At 32.9% G+C, this 25,394-nt stretch overlaps 1 protein-coding gene and 1 long non-coding RNA gene across 2 annotated transcripts; one reads left to right on the top strand and one right to left on the bottom strand.

Annotated features, from left to right (window-relative positions):
• Positions 1 to 6,228: 6,228 nt before the first annotated feature.
• LOC147549209 (uncharacterized) lies at positions 6,229 to 7,005 on the top strand. Its single transcript, XM_086665297.1, has one exon. It carries the CDS (start codon positions 6,229 to 6,231, stop codon positions 7,003 to 7,005), a length of 777 nt encoding a protein of 258 aa, XP_086521423.1.
• Positions 7,006 to 21,274: 14,269 nt separating this feature from the next.
• On the bottom strand, positions 21,275 to 24,055 carry LOC147549208 (uncharacterized). Its single transcript, XR_015238605.1, has 4 exons — positions 23,818 to 24,055; positions 23,442 to 23,486; positions 22,766 to 23,291; positions 21,275 to 21,617 (listed from the first exon to the last, which is right to left on the bottom strand). It is a non-coding gene; the product is annotated as an uncharacterized LOC147549208 (long non-coding RNA).
• Between the last annotated feature and the right edge of the window lie 1,339 nt (positions 24,056 to 25,394).

The following is a 25,394-nucleotide window of genomic DNA, read 5'->3' as shown; positions in this document are numbered from 1 at the left end:
TGTTGAATATAGGATATATTCTCTCAATATATCATATATACATAATATAGAATATATTCTCTCAATATGGGATATATATTGAATATATTGATATATATGATATATGAGATATTGTTGAATATAGGATATATTCTCTCAATATAGCATATATACATAATATAGAATATATTCTCTTAATATGGGATATATATTGAATATATGATATATATGATATATGGGATATATGGGATATACTAAATACGTTATATAATATATTCTATATATGTAACTTTTGTAATTATATAAGGGGAAGAACATCTCCTATTGTATACACAAGAATTAATTAAAAGCAAAGAGTTTATCTCAATCTATTATTAATTTGTATTAGTTTCTACTTATTAGTTTCTACTTGGTATCGAGAGCAGGTTCGGTAATTGAACCTGGTTATTTCGAATTGAATTGAATTGAATTCCGCTGCGAATCTTGAAATTGAAAGCTCAATGGGTTCCAATGATGATGCAACAATGGTACTATCAAACCCTCACGTTGTTCATAACCACATCGATGCACCCTTTCCATTAGGTAATACCCTGAATGAGAATAATTACACCCTTTGGTCAAAGGTCATGAAGATGCGTATTAATGGTCGGAAGATGTGGGGGTATATTAGTGGCACTAAAGCGAAACCTGCAGAAGGAAGTGAAGAATATGAAAATTGGTACTCGGAGAATGATAAGGTGAAGGGATGGTTGTGTGACTCAATGTCCACAACACTAATGAACAGGTATGTTTGTTTGGAAACTGCGAAAGAAGTTTGGGACTCTCTTGAAGCTATGTATACAGACACATCTGATGAAACTCAAATCTTTGAGTTACATAGGAAGTGTTTCTCAACAAAACAAGCTGGTCGATCTATTGCGACCTATTATGATGAATTAGCAGCAATTTTTCAAGAAATTGACCAATGCAACAATGTGAAAGGAAAAAGTGCTGAGTCTATCGCCATCTTACAACAATATGTAGGACGTCTTAGAGTTCACATGTTCCTTTCTGGATTAGATAGTATGTATGATCAGGTGCGTGGTGAGATTCTTCCCTCCACTTACTTTGGAACAGTCTTATCAGACAGTACGAAGGGTGTCAGTTCACAAACAGGTGATGGGAACCCAAACACTTGTAACTGAGTCTTCAGTTATGGCAGTCAACTATAAAAAGGGACAACCTCAAGGTTCCTGGAATTCTCACAAAGAGGCTAGACCCTTACGCCTTGATCTTGAGTGTACCCACTGTGGAGAGAAGGGACACACAAAACAGAAGTGTTATGAAGTCATTGGGTATCCGGAATGGTGGGATTTTACAAAGCGACCTAGGAAAAACATATCTGCGAAGAAGGATTCTGCTATAATTCCTCCATCAGTGAATGTTGCCCAGTCAGGTATGAAAATTAAAGGTAGTGTTTTATATGTAAATTCTTTGAATAATACTTGGTTAATTGATACTGGTGCATCAGATCACATGGTAAATGACACTAGCATATTATCATCCATTATACCTTCAACCCAAACCTCTATATACACAGCTAATGGTGGTTCCTCTCCTGTAATTGGGGAAGGTTCCACTGACATATCTGAAAATCTGACATTAAACTCTGTCCTCATTGTTCCCGCGCTAGAGTATAATATCCTATCAGTCAGTAGGATCACTGCTGCACTTGCATGTACTGTGACGTTTTGGCCTCAATTCTGTATTTTTCAGGACATAGTGACGCGGCAGGTTCTTGGTTGTGGTGTTAGAAAGGGCAATCTCTACTATTTGGACCTGTCTAGTAGTGGAGAGCAGAGGATTCATCAGGTGAATAAAGTTGGAGGAATTGAAGAAGCAAAAGCTAATGTTTGGTTATGGCATCGGCGATTGGGTCATCTTCCTTCGGATATCTTCAGAAATTAAATTCATCGTTATTTTCGAAGTGTAGTGTTTCAGAATTTAAGTGTGATATTTGTGAACTTGCTAAAAGTCACCGTATTACATATTCTCCAAGTTTCAATAAAAGTTCAGAACCTTTTAGTATTATTCACTCTGATGTATGGGGTCCTGCACGTATTCCTTCTTTGTCTGGAGCTCGTTACTTTGTGACTTTTATCGATGAGTGTACTCGTATGACGTGGGTATCGCTACTCACTCATAAAAGTGAAGTCTTTGAAGTATTTAAAGTATTTTTTCAGATGGTTTTGACCCAATTCCAAAGGAGGATACAAGTGTATCAATCTGATAACGGAGGAGAATTTACTAGTAATGACATGGCGAAGTTCCTGATAAATAATGGCATTCGACATCAAACTTCTAACGCTTATACCCCACAACAAAATGGGTTAGCTGAACGAATGAATAGACAACTGTTAGAAGTTGTTCGTGCGTCTCTTTTCGGAATGAATATGCCATTAAATTATTGGGGAGAGGCGTTAAAATCTGCTGCCTATGTGATAAACCGCACACCATCTAGGGTCATTGAATTTCAGACCCCTTTCAAAAAACTCCATGACCTTATCACCATCCCTGCAATGCCAAACCTAGAACCACGTGTTTTTGGGTGTGTTGTCTTTGTTCATATACCTAAACATCAACGAGGAAAATTAGATCATTGTGCTCGAAAGTGTGTGTTTCTTGGATATGCTGATTTTCAAAAGGGTTATCGTTGTTATGACCCTGAGGAGGGGAAAGTATATATCTCATTAGATGTTTCGTTTCGAGAATTAGATGCATATTTTATGGGATCTTCCCTTCAGGGGGAGAAACAAAATGATAGTGAAGGAAAGTTCCCCATTATTGGGGATATATTTCAGGAACTAGAGGATTTGACAAGTAATTTCAATAGGCCTAGTAATCTAGGTGATGATGGAAAGGGGAGTGAACCAGATCAGATTACAGGGGGGGATCAGGGTAGTGAAGATGAATTTAATGAAAATGGAGAGGATCAGACAACAGGGGGAGATCAAGCTGAAATAGTAGAAGTTGCCTGTGACTCCAACTTTCTAACACCATCTACCGAAGACATGCCTCCGAATGTCGAACCTCAGGTATTACTTGATCCTATCACTGTTAATGATGTTCAACCTAGACGTTCAGAAAGATCTACTAAAGGTATTCCAAAATTTACTTATGAACCAGATATTAATTCTAAAGCCAAATACCCAATTTCTGATTATGTGTCCACCAATAGGTTGTCTAAGTCATTTACATGCACCATGAATCAATTATCCTCTGTATCTATTCCTAGTAATTTGCAGGAAGCATTATCAGATCCACGATGGAAGAAAGCTATGAATGAAGAGATGAATGCATTACAGAAGAATTCCACTTGGGAACTTGTTGATAAACCCCACGGATATCGTATTGTTGGGTGTCGTTGGATCTTTACAGTAAAGACGAATCCAGATGGAAGTGTTGACAGGTACAAAGCCAGACTTGTTGCCAAAGGGTATACCCAGACGTATGGTGTGGATTATGAGGAGACCTTCGCCCCGGTGGCAAAGATAAACACTATTCGTGTACTCATTTCTCTTGCAGCCAATCAAGGTTGGCCATTACAACAGTTTGACGTGAAGAATGCATTTCTCAATGGAGACTTAGAAGAAGAAGTATACATGGAGTTACCACCTGGAGTCACGAATTCTGAAGTAGGAAAAGTATGCAAATTAAAGAAGGCATTGTACGGGTTAAAACAGTCACCACGAGCTTGGTTTGGACGATTTACAAAGAGCATGAAGGCATTTGGATATAAACAAAGTAATTCTGATCATACTTTGTTTATAAAACAAAAGTTAGGCAAACTTACTGCTCTTATTGTTTATGTTGATGATATGGTTGTTACTGGAAATGACTCAGTGGAAATGGAGGCTCTGCAAAACTATTTGTCGCAGGAATTTGAGATGAAGGATTTGGGGCAGTTAAAATACTTCTTAAGCATTGAAGTTGCAAGATCAAGTCAAGGTATTTTCATGTCCCAACGAAAGTATATATTAGATCTTCTTGTTGAAACTGGGATGCTTGATTGCAAACCGGTAGATACACCGATTGAAGCAAATCATCACTTGGGAATATTTTCAGATCAAGTTCCATGTGACAAAGGAAGGTACCAACGCTTAGTGGGGAGACTAATTTACCTTTCTCATACTAGACCGGATATTGCATATTCCATTAGCGTCGTGAGTCAATTCATGCATAATCCAAGTGAAGAACATATGAAGGCAGTCTTTCGAATACTAAGGTACTTGAAGAAATCTCCGGGAAAAGGTCTCTTATTCCGGAAAGGTGGTGATATGGAAGTAATGGGATACACCGATGCAGATTGGGCAGGAGATATAACAGACAGGAGGTCAACCTCTGGATATTTTACGTTTGTATGTGGGAATATGGTAACATTTAGAGCTAAGAAGCAAAAAGTTGTTGCTAAATCAAGTGCAGAATCTGAGTTACGGGGTGTGGCTCAAGGGGTGTGTGAATTACTATGGATACGAAATATATTGAAGGATCTTGGATTTAAGCTTGTGAAAGCAATGGATCTGCACTGTGACAATAAAGCGGCAATTATGATTGCACATAATCCAATTCAACATGACCGTATGAAACATGTTGAAGTGGATCGGTTCTTTATCAGAGAAAATATTGACAAAGGGTTCATATGTCTTCCATTCGTAAAATCAGAAGATCAACTTGCAGATATTCTTACAAAAGGAGTTTGCGGACGAATATTTAACAAAGCGATTGACAAGTTGGGCATGATTGACATCTATGCTCCATCTTGAGGGGGAGTGTTGAATATAGGATATATTCTCTCAATATATCATATATACATAATATAGAATATATTCTCTCAATATGGGATATATATTGAATATATTGATATATATGATATATGAGATATTGTTGAATATAGGATATATTCTCTCAATATAGCATATATACATAATATAGAATATATTCTCTTAATATGGGATATATATTGAATATATGATATATATGATATATGGGATATATGGGATATACTAAATACGTTATATAATATATTCTATATATGTAACTTTTGTAATTATATAAGGGGAAGAACATCTCCTATTGTATACACAAGAATTAATTAAAAGAAAAGAGTTTATCTCAATCTATTATTAATTTGTATTAGTTTCTACTTATTAGTTTCTACTTTACTTATTTGGTTCGATGTTTCTTGAAGAAAGAAGTGTTGCGCTTCAAGAAGGTAAGATTGTTTTATCCTGGGAGACGATTCGTATATACAACCTGGCTTAGCACCATTGCGGGACGAATAACGTCTTAAGGAGAGAGTATCCAATACTCGACTCGGTCATAAAATTATACTTGATATTGTTGTTAGTCTGTTACATAATTTGTCGAACGGAATCATTATCGAATTGTGTGTTCGAGAAGGACAATTAAACTAATTAGTCCAACAATCTTAAGACGTTATTCCTTAATGGAAATACCATTTGACAAATTGGACAAGTTAATTCTATAATACTATAATGGTGGACGAGATAATTTAGTGTTACTGTTATATTGACAAAGTAATCTAAGGCATAAAAGAAAGTTAGATACTGGCATTTATCTATGTGTTGTTATTTCTAAATTAAAGTTTACATATAATTTATTAGTTACTGTCCTCAACCCCTAGTTGCTATTAGACAATTTGTATCGCTGCATGTTGCAGGGGATAGGCACTGTTAAAACTTAGTAAGTTTAATCTTCCTTTTGGTTGCCTGTACCAACTCATCTAGTTTTAATTGTTTCATAGACTCTCTTTCTTAGTTAGTATTAAATTCAAATAATATAATACTACAAAAACCAAATAAAACCCTCGGTGTGTGTCTCTGTTAAAAACAGAGCAAGTCTATTTGACTCTTTCTCTTTAAATATTTGCATGAGAATTAAACCTATACACTCTCTGTCTGTCTTCTTTGATTCTTTGGCAAAAAATATTGTGGATCCCTGTTCTATTTAATTAAGTGATAATCTGTCGAAATAGCATACCTTGGTGATTTTGTAATCATCTAAATATTGACTTTGGTATTCTTATCACATCTCAGTTTCGGTTTATGTTTGTAAGTGCTTTATTCACTCTATAATTTTAAATTTAAATCGGTTACTTATTGTTTATTGTCAAGACGGTATACAATCAAGAAAAGTATACAATTTACTACCATAATCTTATTAGTCTGTGAATTGTGTATTCAACAGACAATGGCAAGTAATACCGGAAAAAATGTTCTTGTCCCTCCATCTCATGTTGCTCACGGAGAAAAACCTGAGAAGTTTACTGGCGCCGATTTTAAGAGATGGCAACAAAAGATGTTGTTCTATTTGACCACTCTTAACCTTGCTAGGTTGTTATACGAAGAAGCACCCACTCTCAAAGAAGATGGGTCGGATTTTGAGAATGTGGCTGCAGTAGACGCTTGGAAACATTCTGATTTCCTTTGCAAAAATTACATTCTCAATGGTCTCGATAATTCCTTATACAACGTTTATAGTCTGATTAAAACGGTAAAAGAATTATGGGAATCATTAGAGAATAAGTATAAGTCTGAAACTGCCGGAGTGAAAAAATTCATCATAGGAAGGTTCTTGGATTTCAAGATGACAGACCTTAAAACTGTCATTAGCCAAGTTCAAGAATTCCAATTAATTTTACAAGAATTAAAGGCAGAAAAATTGGTGATTAGTGAATCATTTCAAGTGGGAGCAATCATTGAAAAATTGCCACCATCTTGGAAAGATTTTAAAAATTACCTTAAGCATAAACGCAAGGAAATGGACTTGGAGGACTTGATTTTAAAATTGAGAGTTGAAGAAGATAGTCGTCTTACCGAGAAAAAGAATGAGAAGCCTTCTGAAATCCCAAAAGTGAATGTGGTTGAAGGGGGGCTGAAAAAGAAAAGGAAATTTTCCGGTAAAGAAAAATATCATGGGAACTCTAAGAAGTTCAAAGGTACTTGTTACAATTGCAACAAGAAATGACATCTTGCCAAAGATTGTCGCTCCAAAACTTGGAAGAAAAATTTCAAGAAAAGAAAGATGGAAGAAAAAGTGATAGATAACTTGTCTGATGGTGTCAAAGAGATTAATTTATGTGCCGTTATTTTTGAAGTCAACTTGGTAAATAATCCAAGAGAATGGTGGGTAGACACTGGTGCTACTCGTCATATTTGTTCAGATAAAGGAGTATTCTCATCTTATAAAAAGGTAGAAAACGCTGAACCTTTATTTATGGGAAATTCGGCAACATCCAAAGTTGAAGGCACCGGGGCAGTCATACTTAAATTCACATCTGGAAAGGAAGTAACTCTGAAAAATGTGCTTCATGTACCCGACATCAGAAAGAATTTAGTTTCTGGTTCTTTATTAAGTAAGAATGGTTTTAAACTTGTATTTGAATCTGATAATTTTATTCTTACTAAGAATGGGATGTACGTGGGAAATGGGTATTTAAGTGAAGGTCTGTTCAAGATGAATGTTATGACTATTATTCCTAAGATTAATAAAATTAATGATTCTGCTTATATTGTTGATTCATGTATTAAGTGGCATGAGAGGTTAGGACATGTTAATAATGATTCTTTAAGAAGATTAATTAACATGGACCTTATACCTAAATTTGATTCAAAGCCCAATCATAAATGTGAAGTTTGTGTCGAATCAAAAATGAATAAGTCGTCTTTCCATTCAGTTGAAAGAGACACAAAACCGTTAGAACTAATACATAGTGATATATGTGACTTAAAAACGGTTCAGACAAGAGGTGGGAAAAAATACTTCATCATGTTTATAGATGATAGTACCAGATATTGTCATGTTTACTTATTAAGAAGTAAAGATGAAGCCGTAGAAAAATTTAAAATATATAAGAGTGAAGTTGAGAATCAACTCGATAAAAAGATCAAAATTTTACGAAGTGATAGAGGTGGTGAATATGAATCACCATTTGCTGATATTTGTGCTGAAAGTGGTATTATCCATCAAACAACGGCTCCTTATTCGCCTCAGCAAAATGGAGTCGCTGAAAGAAAAAATCGAACTTTAAAAGAAATGATGAACGCATTACTTATAAGTTCAGGATTACCCCAAAATTTGTGGGGGGAAGCTTTGCTTTCAGCAAACTATATTTTGAACAAATTGCCTCATAAGAAAAAAGATAAAACTCCTTATGAGTTATGGAAAGGAAAAAAGCCCTCTTATAAATACCTCAAAGTGTGGGGGTGTTTAGCAAAAGTGGCGATTCCTACACCAAAGAAGGTCAAAATTGGACAAAAAAATATCGATTGTATTTTCATAGGATATGCACATAATAGTAGTGCATACAGATTTCTCATACATAAATCTGAAATTCAAGACTTACATGTTAATACGGTAATCGAATCAAGAAATGCTACATTTTTTGAGGACATATTTCCATGTAAATTAGACGATGAGAAAAGTTCTCAAAAGAGGAAATTTGAGAATATTAGTAACAATGAAAATACAAACCAAAATGATAAAGAGAATGTTGTTCAAGGACCACAAGCAGGAGAAAATAAAGAGGAACTCCGAAGAGGCAAGAGACAAAAAATTGCCAAAACATACGGTCCGAATTTCCTCACATATTTGTTAGAACAAGAACCGCAAACATACAAAGAAGCAATGTCTTCTCCTGAATCTCAATTTTGAAAAGAGGCCGTAAATAACGAAATTGAGTCTATCCTTCAGAACCATACATGGGAGTTAGTAGATCTTCCACCGGGGTGTAGACCATTGGGTTATAAATGGATTTTCAAGAGAAAATAAAAAACGGATGGTTCTATAGACAAGTACAAAGCAAGACTTGTCGCAAAAGGATTTAAACAAAAAGAAGGATTACACTATTTTGATACATATTCTCCTGTTACGAGAATAACATCAATTTGGGTGCTAATTGCTATAGCAGCCCTATATAATTTAGAGATACATCAAATGGATGTTAAAACAGCTTTCTTGAATGACGAATTAGAAGAAGAAATTTATATGGAACAACCAGAAGGGTTTATAGTTACTGGTCAAGAAAAGAAAGTTTGTAAATTAGTAAGGTCATTGTATGGGCTAAACACAAGCAGCAAAACAGTGGCACGAAAAATTCGACAAAGCCATGCTGTCAAATGGTTTTAGCATTAACGAGTGTGATAAATGTGTCTACACTAAATCTACTACCAACGGAGTTATAATTCTATGTTTGTATGTAGACGACATGTTAATAATGGGTAGCAATTTAGATATGATCAAATCTACGAAGAAAATGCTATCAAAAGTATTTGATATGAAAGACTTAGGTCAAGCAGACTTAATTCTTGGAATCAAGATATGTCGAACTTCTAATGGAATAGTTTTATCTCAATCACATTATATTGAGAAAATTTTAGAGAAATTCAACAAAAATGATAATCAAGTTGTAAAAACTCCAGTAGACCTTAGTCTACATCTAACTAAGAATACGGGTCATAGTACTAACCAATTAGAATATTCTCGGATAATTGGTAGTTTGATGTATCTAATGAATTGTACACGACCTGATATTGCATACTCAGTAAGTAAATTGAGTAGGTTTGCGAGCAATCCAAATACAACTCATTGGAGTGCTCTGATAAGAGTTCTTAGATATTTAAGATATACTAAGGAGTATGGGTTACATTTTACCAAATACCCTGCAGTTCTTGAAGGGTAGACTGATGCAAATTGGATTTCAGATACAAACGATTCTAAATCCACAAGCGGTTATGTTTTTACTATAGGTGGTGCATCAGTTTCATGGAAGTCCTCAAAACAAACTTGCATAGCAAGATCAACCATGGAGTCAGAGTTTATTGCTTTAGACAAAGGTGGAGAAGAAGCTGAATGACTTCGTAATTTTCTAGAGGATATTCCAATTTGGCCAAAACCGGTGTCTGCTATTAAAATACATTGCGATAGTAAATCGGCAATTGGCAAGGCACATAATAAAATGTATAACGGAAAATCTCGACACATACGTCGAAGACATAATACCGTTAAACATTTGCTCCTAAGTGGAATTATAACAATTGATTATATAAAATCAAAGGATAACCTAGCGGATCCGTTTACAAAGGGGTTATCGAAAAAGCAAATGTACAAGTTATCAAGGGGAATGGGCTTAAAGCCTAAAGTAAATGAGTATATCACAATAGAAACCCAACCTAGTTGACTGGAGATCCCAAGATCTAGGTTCAAAAGGGACAACATAAATGTAAAATACTCGCTAGTAACACTGAAAGAGTCATTCTCTTACCCATTCCTAAGTATCAGTGTTGCCTGTCAGGTGATAGGATAAGCGATGCTTTTAATGATGCCTATATTCTAGTGTAAACAAGTGGGGTACGTCAGGGTACTCTTCATAGGACATCACCTATGTGAGTGTAGAACTGATGCCGGTTCTATGAGAATGTCTTAAGGCGGAATTCTCTAAAGCACTCATGAATCCAGGAGCTGTCCAGTGCCGAAAAGGACACAACCAAAGAATCAAATATGTACGGAAGAAGTTGTGTGTTGGCTATTGTATCGACTTACTGCGAAAATTGAATAGTTCAAGACATCATGTTCACTAATCAATTAGTAAGTCCGGTAGTCATACACTAAGGAAGGTTCAAAGCCAGAAGCCACCTTACCTGATGCAACAACTTCCATTTGAACTCTCTTAGTCTGTATGCATTGTCAGTTTGCATAGTCTTCATATAGAATAAATTTAATTCATGTGGGGGATTGTTGGCAATTTGAACCATTGCCTTGGTTCAACCACTGCCTTGGTTGAATTCAAATTAAAAGAGACACATCCCTACGATCATGTCTCTCCATATAGATGTCTCTCCATATAGTCACAATCATCTCTATATATACATAATCCAGATTTCATTTTAGATATAGAAAAATCAATTAGTTTTCTGAGTTAAGAGTTTGTATTAGAAGTCTAAGAAGTTAAGAGAGTTCTCTACTTATTTGGTTCGATGTTTCTTGAAGAAAGAAGTGTGGCGCTTCAAGAAGGTAAGATTGTTTTATCCCCGGAGACGATTCGTATATACAACCCGGCTTAGCACCATTGCGGGACGAATAACGTCTTAAGGAGAGAGTATCCAATACTCGACTCGATCATAAAATTATACTTTATATTGTTGTTAGTCTGTTACATAATTTGTCGAACGGAATCATTATCGAATTGTGTGTTCGAGGACAATTAAACTAATTAGTCCAACATCTACATACATAAAGTGCATAATAAAAGTGTCTGAGATTATACCTAGCAGTTCGATAGGTCTCGGCTACACGAACCAACACCATCCAACCTTTATTTTCACGAGAAAATGGTCACTAGCCAGGAAGACAAACAAAAAATAACCATATTCTTTTTATCAAAGGAAAAGTCCAATGGATCGAATATCGTTTTAAGGTATTCAAGTTGCGAATAACGTTCATTCAACAAAAAAAATTTGCGAATAATGTTATATAATAATTTTTGTTTTATTATCTGAATTTGCCCATCTGAGTCTCATTGGTATATGAGTCATCTAGGTCGAACTTATAATGATCAGGGTTAGAACAATCATTTTAGATCAATGAGTTCTTAATTCAGGCTTATTTTATATTTAACGCAAATAGAACATAAACCAGTCTAAATTAGCCATTAAAATGAATCTGTCCCATTAGTCAGGTAAACCTAATACCCACGCTAGTCAATTTAGATGTGACATTAGATTTCTGGTCTAATTTTGAAAAATGAATAAATAAACAATACCTATATCTTGACAATCAAGAAAAAAATTGAGCAGAATAACTTTGATCTAAAAAAATAAAAATAAATAATTGTTTACTCTGAATATAGTTAGAGGTTTATCATTTTATTTGTATTACAATTCTATATTGTCGATCTTAGGGTATTTTCATTCTTGATCTAAGGATCTTTTCATTTTTCATCTTTTCTTTGAGTCTGTGTCTGTTCAATTCCTTTCCCTTCATGAGGCACTTTACATTCGAAAGTTTTGTGAACTTTACTTATGTAACTCTTCTGTAGTTCTCAAAGGAATAACAATTATCATCCATGAAATTTTGTGATTGTATTACTTATGAAAAATATTAAGTGTCAGTTAGTATTTATTTGTCAATGTTAGTCCATGTCCCTTTCACATATTTAGGGTAGAAGAGCTACATCCAAAGATAACTTGCACATGTATATGTATATCTAATATAGATTAAAGGCACGATCATTGACGATTTGGGCTAGAAGAAAGCGGACATGATCTACCAGCTCACAACTATTGTAATTATAAAACGATTTTTTAAACTACAAATATACTCAAAGTTAGGCTTCCCAGCAAAATAGATAGCAACTTGCCAATAGATTCTTTAAATTTTGTACACTGAAAGTAACATTGTTTTAGATTTGAGCACACTCATTTACAATCATTTGAGATATAAAAGATGGTCTGGCTACATTATAATGAGGAGTGTTTATAAATCCGTACATCTTCTGTACATCCCGAGATGCAAGGGAGGTGTCAACATGAACTACATTTAAGAAAGTTTCCCACATGTATACAGTATATATATATATGTACTTATGCATCTCCCTCTAATGAAAGGTGGGATTGGTTATTTGGGCCAAAAGTAGGTGGAGATGACGATTTCCAACATTTTCTACTTCTTACTTCAGAAGATGAGAGAGAACATGGACGCATGCAAGAGAAACCTTGAAGATGAGTGAGAAGATGAGAAAGAAGTAATGAGAAAAAGAATAAGGAAAAAATTGTTCATGAAGAAGATTAATAAGTTCAAGAGCTGGAGGGATAAAGATAGAACAAATAATTAATGACAAGGTAAATTGAAAGAGAAAAACTAATAGTAACATAATTTATACGGGTTGATCTGGACATTCCGTGAAAGATAGGGTACTAAAGGAAAAATTGGTCTTAAATTAGGAGGCAAACCAGTAATAACCCTTGTGTGTTTTTATTTGGGTTATTTCTCAAATAGCCCCCAAATTTATGACCAGCTTCCTACCTCGCCCTCTATTTTATCAAAAATACGCAGACGGTCTCTTTTTCCAGTTACCGTTATAAATCCGATAACTAGTCATCATCTCTCTATCCTCCATCTTATCACCTCTCTCTGCCACCTCATCGTCTTCAACGGCGAAGGTCGCCGACCGACCAATTTTCCGGCGAGAAGATGAGGTGGAAGAGAGAGGTGATGAGATGGAGGAGAGAGAGGTGATGACTAGTTAAAAGAGTCAACTGAAAAAGGGGACCATCTAAGTATTTTAGATAAAGTAGGGAGTTAGGCAGGAAGATGGTCATAAAGTTAGGAGCTATTTAGGAAATAACCCATATTATTTAAGTTTGTTGTAAAGTTCTAATCTCATATCATGTTAAAATATGAAGTTCTAACAACGTCACCAAATTTTTTTTTAAAAGAACGTCACCGGAGTTGAGTCACATATATAATTTAATTTCCAGGTGACATATCTAAATGGGAAATGATAGAGTGACTTAGAAATTGATACTTAGAGAGTGACATATTTCCTCATTTAGAAACAAAAGCGGTCCCCACCGTAGTCAAACTTTGAAAAAACCTTGTCTTTTAGTGATTCCACATCAGCTGGGCATTAAAATGCCCAAAAAACTGGGCACTCTAGCATCTCCCTATCTAAATTTGGTTTGTTTAGGACATGCTTATTTAAGTTAAGGTAGCAATATAGGTTGTTTCAGATAATGAATTTTTGATCCATACTTATCTTATGTTTGACTCAAAGTAGAATAAAAATCAATTTAAAATGAGTCAAAAGTACAAATCAAGTAAAGACTAAACCATCTGAAATTCGACTAAATTCAATTGAGATATCAAACTAGACACCACCGCCATCATTAAATTCACAAAAAGAAATTAAGCGTACTAAATTGGCACTTGAAAACTGAAAAAAAAATTACTGTATCCACAATGTATAAAGGCAATTCATTGTTTTTCCCATACCACACATCTTAAGAGTACTTCACTCCACGGCTCCGAGCAGAACGTTAATCATTCATTCTGCATCATTTTGGGCATCCTGCTTGCACCGGAAATAGTTCCCACCTGTACCTATCACCATAGACCTCTAGAGGATGAACTTCCTTCTTTGTACTACTGGCTCTTTATCTGTGCCTTTTCACATCTCGATCCCAATATATATCGGTAGCGAACACTACAAGATATCACGAACCGTGTGCTTCCCGGTCAACATCATCCGCTCTTCCTCCTCATCATATGAGACATTCACAACTTTATCGATCAGGTAAGCTTTTCCATTCTTGCAGTGAAACAGCCTTGAAACAATACTTGAGGAACAACAAGAGGAGTCTTGCAATCCTTGTACCTGATAGATGTTCCCTCCCGGACAATTCTACCAAGTAAAGCCTACCCATTTCTGTCCTTTCTTTTATCCAAAGAATCAATTTCTGTAAGAGAAACGATTATGAACATATGAGAGAAAGATATATCAGGGGAAAGTAAAATTGGTGGTTCTATATGCACCAGGCCCAATGGTTGTAGGCGGGTGGCCATCTCATTGACTCGGGTGAAGTTCACCTCCATTTTTTTTTTTAGAAATTTGTTATCTAAAATAGATTTATTTCATTAAATAGTGAAAATTAGGTAGAAATGAAGTTCTTGTTTTTCTTTTGGGTTATTTTTATGTTGGCCCCTAAAATAACACCCGATTTTTCACATGAGCCATATCTTTCGACAAATTTCCAGATTTTTGTTTTAAAAATTTTTTCATTCCAAATTCTGCAATAGTTTGTTTTTATTTTATGATGAAGACAGACATACAAAGGAGATGAAGATGAGAGAGGAAGGAGTGAAGAGGATAAAAATAATTTTGTATAGATGATATTTTTTTAATTATTTATTAACTTTTTAGAATTTAAATTACCATAAAGAAAATGGGAAAGAAAAACAATAGAAAGAGAAATGTAAAAAAGAATTAAGAAATAAAATGCACTAGAAAAACTAACCCCAGGAGGGTTTGGACGAAAAAAGCAAAAAAGAGTCTTTTCGGGCCTTCATGAAAAATATGGGATAAAACGGAAAAATGATGACTAACTACTTGGACAAACAAAAAAATAACTTATTTGTTGAGTCAAAAGAAAGCCCAGTCAAGTTGCAAATAACGTTATGCAGTAGTTATATTGTCTGAACCTGACTCATCTGAGTCGAATTTATCTGAATTTAAGTCATCTAGGCTTATATGTGATGTCAAGGGTCGGAGTAGTCGTTTCAGATCAATGAGTTCTTTGTACAAATGACTTATTTTATGTCCCACTCGAATATAACAAAATTAGTATCACTAAATCATGAGTTAGATAAAAAAACGTCTGATGTGCAACCCTAATAAATTCAAATATCAAATACAAACACCTCTTTCATCTTGACAATTAAGAAAATTAATTGTGCAAAATAACTCTCTTCTAAAAAGATAAAACCACAAAATAGATACTTTAAAATATAGTGAGAGATGAGCTACCAACTTTATAGTGTAATGAAAGGGTATTTCGAGCCAATCAATCAGTTTCCCATTCCACACATTCCTAGATTGTTTCACTTGACCAACATCATTGTTGGCATGGCATTTGCATTCTATAAAAAAAATGTGAAAGAAATTTTAGAAGAAACTTACATCAAAACATAAATTAGAATAAAATTCAATCAAAAGAAAATACATTGAAGAAAAATCAAAATCAAAATCAAAGAAACTTACCATCATATGGTAACCCCTTGGCCTTCTCTTTGTGTCTCTCATACCATGGTATATGTATCATTTCAGATAGATATTTTTTATGATGGCAGAAAGTGTTTATGGTGTAGCTTTTTATATAGACCTAAAGCCTACAGTTATCTTTCCAAACTACGGCGATGAGCCCCTAGTTTTGAAAACCATAGTTTTCAAGTAATACCTCTCGCGTCTGACATGGCTCCTAAGATTCTAGTTTCTAGAAATACCTCTCTTACTCAATGTGCCTCTATTTTTCTAAAATGTTGTTCATGTCACGTGACCCCAAGCACGTAGTTTCTAAGAAGAATTCTTCAATCCCTTGAGGTACGAGGATCTTACTTAATGTAAAACTCTTCCATCCATTCTTTTTATTTTGCTAAAATGTAAAGTCTTCCCATCATTCTAGTATTCATATACCCCAAAAAAGAAGTTAATAGGTGTACTGATAAAACAAAATATTTTATTTTGTGAAAGAGATATGGTGAAGTTCTTTATTTTGTGAAAGAGATCGACATGACTTTTTCTTAATTAGGATTAGAGTCATAAATATTAACAGCCAGTTAACTCCAACTTATAACTGCGAGTAAGTTCACTAAATACTAACGTTCAGTTAGTATTTAACTTGTCAACGTTAGTCCATACCTCTTTCGCAAATTTACCAAAAGTAATGTCGCCTTGCATAACCTTAAACTTATCCCCATCTATTTCTCAAATTAAGTGCAATTTATTTATACAAAGCCGAAGGTGTTGAGTTCAAAATGAACAACTTAGACAAGAAAACTGTGAGCAAGTATACATAATAGAGAGTAGTGCCAGCCCTGACTTTTGGGGAGTCCTAGACGAACGTATCGACGGGACCCCTACACTTTAAGTCGAAAACAATATAAAAGTTGACATGTTACATTAGAGTTTGAAGAGGAATTAGACTAGAGAAAAAACTAAATTATAAGAATATGTGTTTAAATTGATTTTTTTTTCTTTTGATTAAGTTTAAATGTTATGACTTTGTCTCTTAAATTTCGTATTAATTAGGTTGCTTTTAGTAAGAGAAAATGATCAAAAATATAATGCTAGTCGTGGGAGTCAGACCCTTGACCTTAGGTTCAAGAATAAACCACTACAACAACTCTACTACCCAAACAGAAGTGATGTACATGTGCATAAAATAACACATATAATAATACCATCTATGTATATAACTAGGTATAGCCCGTGCCTCCGGCATGGCGAAACTATCAGACGCATTATGTAATAGAAACTACAAAGGTCCAGTCCACTATGTTGGTATTCTTATGTTCCATTTGTTCATGATGGGTTGGTCATGTTTCTGATTAATTTACTATATCCTCTAACTTGGTTTGAAGATTGTATGCTATTTTCAAGTCCTAAACTCATAATTATTTCGTGTAGTTCTTGATTTGTGCATCGTTCCTTGTCTAGTTTCATCAATAAAAAAATACTTCATAGGCGATTTATAGAGACATACACAAATATTAATAGGTATGTCTTATTTATTTATATATGTCTCCACACTTCATTCAATTTCTCCTGATAAAGTGCAACATTAAAACATGTCATAGCTATTTGTTTAGCAAACCAAAATCCTAAATTGAACTATGTTGAAGGTTATATAAGTTCAGTCACTTGCTTCAAATTTCATATGAAAAAAAAGATTTCACATTAGTTGTTACAGACTTGTAGAATATTTTTCAATATTGGTAGTATACGAGATCTTTATAAACAACTAATAGCCGGATTTTTAAGCTAAATAAAATTTTGAGTTGTTAGTTCGGAATAAATGAAGTTCAATGGATAAAATTACCAAATTAAAAATAAATAAAAAATAATACTAATTTGTATAATGAACAAATTAAAGCGAATACTAATATTAACAAATGTTAGAAAAAAGAAAGAAAGCAAAAGGACCTTAACTTTTCCCTTTGCGTTAAAAACTATGAAATTAAATATTTGTGTTGACATATCTAAATAAGATTTATGTATATAGGGAGAGGGAGAGATCTTGATAAGAAATATTACAAATCCAAATACTTCGAAGAGGAAACTCCACTACTCTCTGCAAATCTATCTTCTCTAAACTAAAATAACAAAAACTTATGAATAATTTATAAAATTAATAGTTAGATGATACTAACCACAAATGAAAATTAGATTGATGATAAGAAGTAAGTTTAGAAATTGATCTACACTTTTTTACATAAACTATTTAGCCCTTTTCGACCATACGAAATCTAACGTTCATTTCTCAAAAAAAAAAAAAGAGAAAATTGAGGAAGTTGAAAAGTTATTAACCGAAAAACTTGGAAAAGTATGTAATATACATTATCAAGATTGAAAATCTTGAAAATCTTGCAATCTGGAGCTGCTAAAAAGTCTACAAAAAAAAAAAATAAACATTTCATTATTTTCTTAAAACGAATAACCCAATTTATCGAACACCTCCGTTGCAGAGAGAAGCCCATAACACGATTAAAATGAACATATTTTTCACCCAGTTAATAGTTTGAATTTCTTAATAAGTACATCTCCAGAAATAAAAATACAAAAAGAACAAACACAGATTGTATGTGTTACCTGTAGAATTTGAAAACAAAAATCAGTTTGGATATTGCAAACCTAATAATAGATATTATTTAGAGAATAAAGAAATTCATAATTTTCTACATAAACTATTTCTATATTTCACATTGACATGTCAAGAAAACACTTCAAAGTACAACCTTTCCTATTATTGATTCCAAGCTACTACAATTCCATCAACTTCACCAAATGCCTTAAATCTATACAAAAATCACCACAACTATTAAAATCCATAACAAACACAAAATCTCCGCACAAAAAAACTAAAAAAATATAATATTAACTACATATACGTCGCTTTGAAAGTGCATCGTCCACTAATCCCTTTATACAACAAATAACAATCAGAAAAGGACAAAACAATTGGTATTTGCTAGGTTATAATATGAGAGAAATAAATGTGTACCTGCAAGAGAGAATAATGTCAGAAAAATAGGTAAATTTGTATTTCTATATCGCAATATCTGAGAGAGAAATAAATAACTTGCAGAGACAGATATCACTGGAAGAAATTGAGATAATTTGTTAGCTCGTTGTAATTTATAATGTTGAAGAGGAAGTAAAAGAGGGGAGTTACAATTTAGTAATGATGGAGAATAAAAGCATAAATTAAAAGTTAGAGAGAAAATAAGGAGTATATATGAGAGGTTTTACTTCATTTTTAATGGCCTATATTTATTATAATAAATTATATTAATGATGAAGAGGGACAGTTACAATATGTCTATTATATATAAATATAATGTAGTGAAAATAATAACAATCTAATTGCTATGATTAGAAGATAAAATAATTGATGGCTAGTTGTTTTATATCATCTGAAAAATCATGTTTTATAATATGAAAATCATGGAACCTTTTGGTATTTCTGAGTGTACGGGTATACTAAATCACCATTAACTCTAAACATCTAAAGGCTGGGCGTCACCATTATCCATATGTTTGACCCAATTTCTCATAATCCAAAAATCATGTTTTATAATATGAAAAATCATGGAACCTTTTGGTATTTCTGAGTATAAAGGGTATACTAAATCATCATTAACTCTAAAAATCATAGAACTTTTTTGAACTTTTCAGTTTTTTTAGAGAGAGTAGAAGTTATATAAAAATTTAAATGACATTTATTATATATAATGATCATTTAGTAGAGGAAATTTAAAGGAGGTTGTATGAGTGGTTTGTGAGGGTAAGATAGGTTAGGATTGAGATTTGAAGATACTGAATCAGATGGTCATGATTTAGAGATATATAAAACGGATAACCGTGATAATGGGTGGGTGAACAAATTATGTTTTTGTTAGGGAGGTAAGAGATCTAACCGTCAAGATTTATTGTCAAACTGAACAAATGGCTAAATTTATCTTTTGGTTTGTCTCAGTCAGCACAAAACATTGTGTTTTATGATATCGCAATATCTGAGAGACAACTAAATACCTTGAAGAGACATATATCACTGGAAGAAATTGAGATGATTTGTTAGCTCATTGTAATTTATAATGGTGAAGAGGAAGTAGAAGAAGAGAGTTACAATTTAGTAATGATGGAGAATAAAAGCATAAATTAAAAGTTGGAGAGAAAATAAGGAATATATATAAGAGGTTTTACATCATTTTTAATGGCCTATATTTATTATAATAAATTATATTAATGATGAAGAGGAAGAAGAGGGACAGTTACAATTTAGTAATGAGAAATAAAAACAGAAATAAAAACAGAATTAAAAATTTGAGAGAAAAAGAGGAATAGATGTGAGAGGTTTTATTTCTATTTTAATGACATATATATATATATATATATATAAATATAATATAGTGATAATAATAACAATCTAATGGCTATGATTAGGAGATAAAATAATTGATGGCTAGTTGTTTTATATCATCTGAAAAATCATGTTTTTTAATATGAAAATCATGGAACCTTTTGGTATTTCTGAGTGTATAGGGTATACTAAATCACCATTAACTCTAAACATCTAAAGGCTGGGCATCACCATTATCCATATGTTTGACCCAATTTCTCATAATCCAAAATCATGTTTTATAATATGAAAAATCATGGAACCTTTTGGTATTTCTGAGTATAAAGGGTATACTAAATCATCATTAACTTTAAAAATCATAGAACTTTTTTGAACTTTTCAGTTTTTTAGAGAGAGTAGAAGTTGTATAAAAATTTAAATGACATTTATTATATATAATGACCATTTAGTAGAGGACATTTAAAGTAGGTTGTATGAGTGGTTTGTGAGGGTAAGATAGGTTAGGGTAGAGATTTGAAGATAGTGAATCAGATGGTCATGATTTAGAGATATATAAAACGGATAACCGTGATAATGGGTGGGTGAATAAATTATGTTTTTGTTAGGGAGGTAAGAGATCTAACTGTCAAGATTTATTGTTGAACTGAACAAACGGCTAGATTTATCTTTTGATTTGTCCCAGTCAGCACAAAACATTCTGTTTTATTATATAGACTAGGCATAACCCGTGCCTCTGGCAAAGACTATCTTTTCTTTTTTGTTACAAATATAAAGAAATTCTTACAACTAGAAATTTTAATTGGTTGAAAAGAGTAGAGAAAAATTGTACAATTAACTAACAACTATAAAGCTGAAAAAGTTAAATAAGAGATATAAATATAGAGATTTATAAAGTCTACAAAAACTACTGATCCCATTTATGTAGATTATTTTATTGCAAAATGTATTGTAACTTTTGATATGGTTGCATATTCATGCTTCGCTAAACGTATAACAGGACAACATGCTCTATAAGTCGAAGAAATATCTGAACATAATCAACCAATTTCATATTTCACAAGTCCTTTTCTTTTTCTTTGTTTTCGTTTCAGGCGGATCTTTAATTTCATTAATCTGCTTGATAAGAAATCAATTTCTATCATCATACTTTTCTTACATCTTCTACTCCTTTAACAAGTTCTTTAATCTTTAAGTGGGAAACCTTAAAGAATAAAAAGCAACTATTAATTTAACTAATACAACTTTCAACAAAAAAATAATAATTAAACTAATACAGCTTCAATGACCTGAACAATTAGATCTTTCATGAGATTCTTGTGGGTATGGTGTTCACTGCTCACAAGTAGCAATTGCTTTGCAACTGCATCCTTCATGAAATTAACCAAGTCATCCTGAGCTTGAAGAAGTCGTATAGGAGAAGCATTTAGCTGATGCATAGAGTACACACTGCAAAATACATCAAACCATATAATTTAGACAAATTTGATTGACATAATAACGACATACATAAAACTAAGACATAAACTCGCCCATAATCTAATTTCGTATAATTAGTAGCAAATTCATATATGTCCATTGCTTATTATGAGTCCTAATTATCTAATCACAAACTTGATCATGAAAATAATTATTTGACTCGATACCTAGGTAACATGGAGTCGTATGGAAATCAATAGCAAGTCACTGGGAAAAATAAATTAGTTTCTCATGAGTTGCAAACGTGAACCCTATTCATTAACAAATGCATATTATATGATGTGGATCAAATGAATTTCGTGAAAATTAGCAAATCAAGCCCAATATATTCAAGTATGTAATTAAAGAACTAAGTTGATTAAAATTTCATAAGTTGCTCCAGAAACGTTTCCAGACGTAGTACAATACTTCAATAGTAAAGGGTAAGATGAATTTTTTGCAAATATTCACCGAAAAGATGTACCAATATTACTGAGATGATGTCAAATATCAACTAAGAACTGGTCTAACTAAAAATTGCGGGTCAAGCTATAATTTGGACCTTTATTTAATAAATAAATTTATATTATTTCGGTATATACTTCAAGCCATGTTTAAATGCATAAATATTCATACATTAATTAGTCAAACTTGTATAATTTGGATATTTGGAGTCTAGGTTAGGTGTCTTATAGTCGACAAAGGCAATGGGTCTGTGAACTATTTAATACCTCTTCTACTTACGAATTTGGACCAAAAAGATGTCACTAAACTTATCGAACTAACTTCTAATTGCTATATTCTTTCATCGAAATATATGCACATTGGCAAGAAGTTATATTAAGATAATATGCTTGATCAGTACCACCACAACCATATATGATTGTTAATATAATTCATACCAACAATGTTGAAGATAATCAAAATTGACCAAGTAATAAAAGCTGATCTATAATGCAATGAGTCTGGCAACTCCATTTATGAGTAGAGCTAATCTATAAATGCAAGAACAAAAAAATAAAGTTCAATTGAAGTTTTGATATGAGATATAAGACCTTATTATCGAAATGAAGCGAATAATACCTCTTCACTAAGAGAAATTTAGTATAACTTTAAGCAGAAACATAACCTTTAATTACCTCACTATGATTACACCTGAATCTGTGAAGAAGTGGTTATATGGGTCAAAACAACACTGCATTCATAATACCAATAAGCATATTAGTGTTATTTCCATTAAGACATGTTCACAAGAACTTAGTATTCATGTTAGTAATTTGTTTAGATTTCATTTATACCCATCAAATAAATGAAATAATTTGATATCCTTTTTAGTTCTTTATCATAACTGGTAGAAATTAAACAACATATACATATACCAAAATTTAACGTATCCTTAAAATTCAGACACCAAGTACTTTAGATAGACATTCCATTTAAATACTTCAGATAGACATTCAGTATAGATACTTACCCCAAGTGGTTCATATACTACTGCACATTATGGACCGAAAATCTGAAATCAATACAAAAGTAATAACAATACCTTTCTCCACCAATTCTTAGCATTATGAAGATTAAAATATAGAAGATTGATTACCCCAAGATGCTAATTAAATTAAGTTCTTAGACCGATAGTTGCCATTGCGAGTCCTATTTAGCCACCTTATAAATGAAACTCATAAAACTTGAGCAAATATACGCAGACTAAGATGAACAACCATGAAGATCAAAGTACACAATAATATCTGTTGTGCTGAGATTACCAGGAGTCCAATAAAAACACCACAAAGCTTGAGAACAGTTATATATTACCTTCAGAATCTCTTTCTGGCATTTCAACTAACACTTGAAATTTACCTGTTTCACCACAAGATGAGTAAAGATTAATGTTTTTTTTTTGAATTTTTCAGCGTGTGCCTCGAACCCTTGACCTCTAGATGGAAGATTATACCTCTTACCACTCCAACCAAGGGTTGTTCGCGAGTAGAGATTAATGTTGAATATGAATATAAACAAGGATAGAAAATGGAGAAGATACAAACTACAAATGAGATTTATGCAAGAAGAGGAAAACTGACCTGACATGAATCAATTCTCCGCAAACCAAAATCACGATCAATTGAAAAATTTGTATATAACATTTAACCACATAGTATAAAATGGACAAAAGTTGTAGAGGAAAACTTACTTGACTTCATTTTATGAGAGTAGTGAAGATAGCTTGCTGGGAAAGAAACGCTGAGCATGGAAATGAATCGAGAAGTGGGAGAGAAAATGAAGGGGAATGAGGAATCGAGAAGTGGGAGAGAAGAAGATAAAGGGGAATGAGGAATATGGACCGAAACTGGGAGGGGAAGGGTTTTGGGAACAATGGACAGATGATTCGATTGACGGGCTCAATTAAAAGAATTGGTGTCAGATTGAACAGACCAGATTAGATGAGAAACAATTCTATTCAATAAGGTGTCCTACTCAAACGTCCGCGTGATTGTCCAAGTAAGCACAATGGTGCATTTATTTTGTCCTAATCATCAAAACCCACTCTGTTTTGTTATATAGATTAACTAGGCATAACCCGCACTTCGTGCGGGGGCAATGCCCTTTATGAAATGGTAATAGTGATAATGAAATTGAGGTTAGTGCAATTATTTACAATTTTTACTTGTTTAATGCCTCGTGCGTAACTATAGATACAACGGATTATATCATATATGAGTTGAAAACAATTAGTGTTTTACTCTAACAAAAATATCATCTTTTATGATATATCTTGTCAAAAGAAAGTTGCTTAGGTGATGAATGAGATAAAAAATTTGTACTCCGACTAAATATTACATATTAATGGCTTTTGCATAAAATTCAAAAGGATTATGCGTAGATTGTGATTAGCACAATCAATATATAAAACTTTCTATAGTTTTAGTTTAAAACAAAAATACTTCTTTCACAAATGTGAACTATGGCTTAGTTGAGCTAGTAAAAAGTGAAGAACTTGTTTTTTTGTTGAAACAAAAAATAAAAGTGAAGAACTTAGAAAGAAAATTGAAGTAATCATATAGATTAAAATATGAGTGAGTTAACAAATTAGATAAAATTTTTCAACAAAAAAAAAACAAATTAGATAAATTACTTACAAATAAATCAAATGATTTCTACACGAAGAAGCAATATATGTTTATTACATATTAAATTGGAAAAACTTCACTGTACTATACATCTTAGAACAATTCCTTGCTAAGAGAACTCCACTGAATGAGGTGAGTTGTGGATGATTTATTTTAGCTAACAAAAATGTTAGTCAATGTCAATGAAAATTTATTTTGATGGAAAATAACACGACATTAAGTGATTTACATTGGGAACTAAGAATTAAGGTTGATAGTTGTGTGTTACTTAAAAAAGAGTCAAATTGCTCAGCTATACGGATACTTGAATCGAGCTATATACGAAAGATAATGTGTATCTGCGGTCAAAGAGGTGAAGAACTTCAAATTAGACAATGAATAAAAATAATAAGCTCCAATGTTACATTATAACATGACCTCTGAAGTTTATTGATGACTAAGAGAAACTTTCCTGACAAAAAGAGAAACTTTCAAGATGGGCAAAGTTAATCTCACCAGATCATACAATTCCAATGAAAAAAATTATTCTTCACTGTAACATACAAAAGAAAGGGAAGTCTAACGAGAGAGAGTAGGAAATGAATAGTTAATCTCGTGCTCTATCTCAAAAGTCAAAACCCTCTATTAAGAACGAAATGCA

This window comes from Eschscholzia californica, unplaced genomic scaffold (assembly GCF_041429995.1).
Source record: "Eschscholzia californica isolate CP2 unplaced genomic scaffold, dmEscCali1.0.p SCAF_3, whole genome shotgun sequence".
In the NCBI taxonomy this organism is placed as follows: Eukaryota; Viridiplantae; Streptophyta; class Magnoliopsida; order Ranunculales; family Papaveraceae; genus Eschscholzia; species Eschscholzia californica.
The sequence above is the reverse complement of the archived record's forward strand: the minus strand, read 5'-3'. Positions and strand labels throughout refer to the sequence as shown.